Source organism: Penaeus japonicus, unplaced genomic scaffold (assembly GCF_977035675.1).
Source record: "Penaeus japonicus unplaced genomic scaffold, GWHDUDI00000001_assembly GWHDUDI00000019, whole genome shotgun sequence".
NCBI classification, from domain to species: domain Eukaryota; kingdom Metazoa; phylum Arthropoda; class Malacostraca; order Decapoda; family Penaeidae; genus Penaeus; species Penaeus japonicus.
The window spans coordinates 11925044-11931015 of NW_028234421.1; the positions used below are offsets into that span (position 1 = coordinate 11925044).

Consider the following 5972-nt stretch of genomic DNA (forward strand, 5'->3'; position numbering starts at 1 on the left):
GTTTCTTTTATTATCCACCATATGAGGGTTCTAACAATGTATTATACACCCAGGGGTTACAAACTCCTGTACAAAATTTTTTAGCAGAACCGACTGCTTTCCCTGGTCTCTTCACTTTGAAACCATGAAACACCACACAAGTGTAAGGCTAGTGTAAGGCTGCATTCAGATGGATGAGATTTTCTCCATGTGATATTGGAAATAAAGAAACTGAACAAAGCCTTGCCTTTACAGACAAAGCTTCCTAAATACAAAGCCGTCAACACAATTTCTCCATTTCTGATGTCACATGGAACAAAGCTTACCAAAGTCTTCAGGTACGAGAAATGCAATTCTGAAAAATTACTTGGGTGAAAGACAAAATGCAAACAGTCTTAACCCATTCACGGTGAGGCGATTCCGGCTCTGTATGGTCAATGCTTTAAATTTGTTTAAACTTTATAGTACTATAAATGTATACAAAGGAAAAGAGACTACACTACTTTTTTGTCATGATAATTTTGCAAAAGATAAATTATCAACCTTGAGAAAAATAATTGTAGTTTACATGCAATAACCATTTTCATTGGGCACTGAAGAAGTTTTGAAGGATTTCAAGATAGTTCTTGAAATTCACCTTTTGCTGTTCGATCTGAACATCTTAATCCATTGCATACGGTGTCATACATAACGCAGGAGCTTTGCCCTAACGACAGGCATCACGATGTTAATGAAGTTTGGGAATTTTGAATACCTAGTGAGTAATGACAATTTGTAATGATGACTATAATTACCTTCATATTTAGCAAAATAGGTTTCCCCTTACATCCAAAACCTAGATGGCACCACTTTTTCTCACACGAACAGGAGAGCGAGCCTTGAATGACACCCATCCACAGTCGCTAGCATGCACTACCTTAAAAGAGCAATGGCACACAGCGAGTTGCACTGCCAATGAAGTACGTACAGGCTGAACAAGAGGAAGATGACTCAAACCATGCAGTGCCTACAATGTACCCCTGTGCTAGTTGTGATGCCTTTTATTGTGGCACTTGGTCTTAAGCACAGGTTTCCTTCCTCTTCCCTACATCTTCATGTTATCTTCATTGTCGATGGTTTTGTATTCGTTCATGATGGCTCAAAAATGTGAAAAAATAAAGTTGCTTTTTGTCCTCCCATAAAACAGCAATACTTTTATCAAACCGAGTATAAAGAAAATGAGCTGATGTGGACCCTATACTACAATTATACTCAGATGCAACATTGATAGAGCCTGGGATATGACACAAGTCTCTCAATACGATAAAACACAAAAATTACTCTAGTTCTAAAATGAGTGGCTGAAATAGTGGGAAAAGTCAAGGTGAGTGAAGCTGCCTGGCTCTTAACCCATTCATGCTGGGGGCATTCCAGCCTTGCAAGTTGCAATGCCGGGGCTCTTGAACGCATAGGCTTAAATCAATTAAATGATCGACGCCGTATGCTGGCACCCTGCGAGCGGGCCCTTGAATGCGCGGTACCAATGGTGTACCACTCGTCGAGAGAGGGTTAATAATCCTGGAGATTGGGCAAGTAAATATACCCTCTGTCTGTAATGGGTTAATTTGACCAAATTGTATTCCAACTAACAAGTTTACCCAAGGCTCTAATAATCAATTTTTTTTTTCTCCCATTTAGTGTCCTTGGTCTTTTGTATTGAATTTTTGTTTTTATAAATAAAGGCATCTGTTTCCATACTCTTTGTCTTTTGTTTTTGCTTTATAGTTTTACCATGTACAAAAAGTTTACTTCCAATGGATTTCTTTACTTTGTTCTACAATGTCCAGTGTATCAACTTAAGCCGCGTCCACACGAGCGGGCCTGATTGGCGGGCATGCCTTAACGGGCACATTTGATGGGCAAACGATCAAATTGCCCGAGTACCTGTCGAGCGAAATCACTAAGTTGGTGCCCGGTAGCTGGAGCATCAACCCTCGGTCGTGTGGACAACATTCACGGGCAAGCCCGGCAGAATTTGCCCACCGATCAGGCCCGCTCGTGTGGACGTGGCTTTAAACAGCAGTGCTCTTATCCTTGTAATGTTATAATCCATCTGGCAAATAACTTTAGTCTTGTCCACACAGGGTACAATTATCTATAAGGATTTTGCAGTTGCCAGAATGAGTAATTGTAGTGAAAGTTGCCATTGCCCACCATGGCATTTCAACATCAGCTGTGGGCTTTCTGATGGTTTACCTGTGTTTGCCTGTGCCCACCGTTTGCTTACCTGCTCAGGCACTGCTCTTCCTGTGGACAGGACCTTAGGGGAATGCAAGAATGGTTTCAGTAGTTAGTCTGCAAAATTATTGGAAAGAATGAAACTTGGGAGTTGATAGGCATTTATTCAACAACTGATATATATATAAAATTCTGTTATATAACTAATGGAATTTTTACATCATTAAATCTTTGGTTTGAAATCCTAAATCATTCTAGATGATTGATGATAAACTGGTTCGAAACACTGCCATGTGATTAAGAGATTTCTAGTAGTAACAACAATAATAATAAAAAAGTGCTCTAATATATTGTGATGTATACTGCAACGTTATTTCAACTATAATACATGTATTAAAAACAGGGTAGCCCTAGATAGGAAAGGGAAGTCCATATGGAGTCACCAGATACCCTTTTTGATCTTCCCACTAAACAATCTTCCTTATAAAACATTTTGACAATGCCAGCTATTGATTACTGCTGCATATGTTAGGGCATGTATAAGGTCAGTGCTAGTTCTACTAATTCATGGCAAATTCCTGTGGTTCCATTTACACATTTACACACACTTCATCATATTTTTGGACTAATTTCATCTTTTTAGTAGAAAGTCATTTCTTTAAGTTCAGCATGAGACATACAAAAAATTACTTATTTTTATCTATGTTTGAGGAAATGTTTTTAAAACTAGTCAGCAATTCGAAAGTGCCTATTATCTTCACTGACATCAATTATGTAGAGCCCCATATCTTTGCTGAATACCCTTTCTTTAAAAATTCTTCAGTGTTTCTTTTATTGTGTATTTTGGGAAAATTATCCATGAAAATATTCATAAGTATTTTTTCAGTTTGTATCCTTTTCATTTGTATAAAATGTCTCTTCCTATTTTTATTCTTATTTTTTTTCAACAGTGGGTTCAAATGGATCCTGGGTTTCCAGTTTCATTTTGAAAAAGTTTTTTCCTATCTAGGGTTTAATATACAATCCTGTTACAATATGTGCTGGAAAAAAAAAAGACTAAATGATCACATGGATGTTAACAATAAAAGTTATGAGAAGCTAGCAAACTTCCTATACATCAAGAGATCCCTATTAGCTGGGGGCTGAGGTCCTCTTCGTGCCATGGCAACAAAATTGCTGTAGATTTCTTTTGATCTTCTGGGAACTGTAGGTGGGTCAGTCTCAATGGAAGAATCCAGGCAAAAGCTGGACCTCTGAATAAGAACCAGAGGAGCTGTAAAAGAAAAAAAAAAAAAAAAAAATTGATACTTCACTAAAATTAACCCTTCCACAACCGAGTACATAACCCTTTCCCGACTCGGCATGCACTACGTGAAAAAACCTACGCCGGGCCATTGCAATATTGCATTGGAAACGTAACACTGGCATGATGCCCCGGCATCGGGAATTTAGCTGTGTCACATGGCTGTGACGCACCGTCGTCATGGGGTTAAGATGTTTAGCATGGGCTGGGCATCTTAACCCATTCACGACGGGGTCATTCTAGCCTTGAATGTCACAATGCCGGGGCTTTCAAATTCTTAGGCCTAAATCAATTAAATGGCTGGCACAATACTGTGCCGCCCGGCCACTGGGCTTTTGAATGAGCGGTACAGTACTGTACCACCCGTCCAGAGAGGGTTAACCCAATCCCGACGGGCCCGGCTAGAACTGGCAACCTCCTAGGCTGGGCCTATGTAATATTGCCTCTGGGACGTCACACTGGTGTGTCACCCCGTCATCAGGCACTTTGCCGTGTCACACAGGTGTGAGACAAGGTCATCATTGGGTTAAGAGGTGTTTTCTATCATTTTCTGGACTTATGGCTTGAAATGTGAGTCTAAATATGATATCTTGGGAAAGTGATGCAAATTAGTTTTGGTATGATATCCTAGTTAAACCACAGGAGAGAAAAAAAATTAATTTCTACAAAAGGAAAAGGGCAGAATGAAAATGATCCGACTCTATGAAAAATGCCCATTGTGGAAAACTTAATAAACAAATTTGTTTGCACAAAAACTTTTAAGTGAAGACAAGTATTCTCTGCTAAACATAATCTCCCTGTGCCTGAGTAAAGCTGTGTCCACATGTGACTGGGCATGACTAGCAAATTCTATCCACAAGCTTTATTACTCCTGCCTGATTATGTGGATGTGGCTTGAGACTTGACATCTCTAGGTTCACAACCCAGACTGAAAGGCAAGCCACTTCTTGCATTTCAGTTTCCAATAGCCAAAGAAAAAAGTATTTTTTTCTATATAGTAATTACATTTTTTCTGGGTAATAATTGATTTTTTTTCCCCTTTTTCTTTTAGCAAATTCACCACTTACCTCCCACACTGCCACTACTTTTTGCAGATTTAGACATTGGACCATTTGTGGCTTTGTATATCTGTTCATATCTGAAATATGAGATAAAAATATTTTGAATAAGCTGTTGATTATAAATGTCAGGATTATCATCCAATCTCTTTCTGAAACCCTCAATACTCTTTTCCCCTATCATTCTTCCTCTTTTGATCCCTCTCTCATTTCACATTTTTTCACAAAGTAATGACCAGAAATCTATCATTATTCTCTTTATAAAGAAATGCCATACTCCCACAAGGCATAAATTATTCCTTTGTAGTTTGAAAGTATCTTGTATACATTATATTATCTACTCTCTTTATAATTTTCAAACTGCCTTCACATATTCTTTTGAATACCCAACAAACCTCTTGTAAATGGTATTATCAGCCCGTGATGGTTCGTGCAAGTACTCTCCATAAGTCTCCGTCATTGGTGGGAAGAAGGAGACCAGAGAAAGGTTGGGGGTATTATCTTCTTCAACATCACTTGAAGCACTTGCCACAGATAACTCATCTTCATCACTTGCTTCACTTTCTGTTGAGCTGAATGAGATACATGAGAGTAAATATTAACTTTCCATTGTTCATTACTGGTTAATGGGTTAAGAAAATATTCATTTTTAAAGATATGTATGTACTAAAAATCAAACACAGCAGTTTTCCTATTATGTATGATACTATCATAACAAATATAGATACATACGAATGCATGATTATGCATCTAGCATTCAAACAAGAGCTTGAATCTATGGGAACTAATAATTTCATAAGGCATGATGAGTTATCTAATGTTTCAATATTACAATATTAATTAGAAATATATCTGATAATTATAAGAGCACAGCATAAACTATCTCTTTTTTCATTCTAAATTCTTTCAGCAATTGTCACATAAAGTTATCATTTAGCTATCCAAGAATTTGTATTTGAAATAAGGGTTACAATCCTAAAATATAAAAATATAAAATACCAATGATCATTCATGAAAATATAAAATACAAAGGCCATCACAAAATGAGAGAATTCTGTAGCTTTATAAGAGAAATCAGTCACATTCTTTTAGATATCTACTGCTTTGGTAACTTTTAACACTTGAGTCATGCTAACAGCTGTTAATGTGATCCATACACAAACCAACCTGGTTCCACTTGATGCTGTTGAAGATGTTGAAGCCTGACCAGTCATGGTGGGATTTTTCTGTGAAGGTGACCCACTGCTCTGATTACGAGACAACTCCTCTTGCCTTTTACCTGGACGTCTTCGCACACTGAAGGGACTCTCATCGGTTGTGAAGTTTGGCATGTAATCTCTAATGTTAAAAAAAAAAGAGGTTGTGAAATGTGAGAATGAAATTTGATTACACGTCATGTCACAATAGGAAGAGCA

The 5972-nt window shown here is 37.8% G+C and overlaps 1 protein-coding gene across 2 annotated transcripts in view; it reads right to left on the reverse strand.

Annotated features, from left to right (window-relative positions):
- Nucleotides 1-2346: 2346 nt before the first annotated feature.
- The window catches only part of FIG4 (polyphosphoinositide phosphatase FIG4), a 17974-nt gene continuing 14348 nt past the window's right edge, over nt 2347-5972 (reverse strand). For both annotated transcript variants that reach the window (XM_043018530.2, XM_043018531.2), the window contains exons 19-22: nt 5725-5895; nt 4953-5129; nt 4567-4637; nt 2347-3469 (exon numbers count right to left, since the gene is read on the reverse strand). In XM_043018530.2, the coding sequence (XP_042874464.2) occupies nt 3285-3469; nt 4567-4637; nt 4953-5129; nt 5725-5895 (604 nt within the window). In that variant the 3' untranslated portion in view covers nt 2347-3284. The remainder of the gene's footprint in view (nt 3470-4566; nt 4638-4952; nt 5130-5724; nt 5896-5972) is intronic.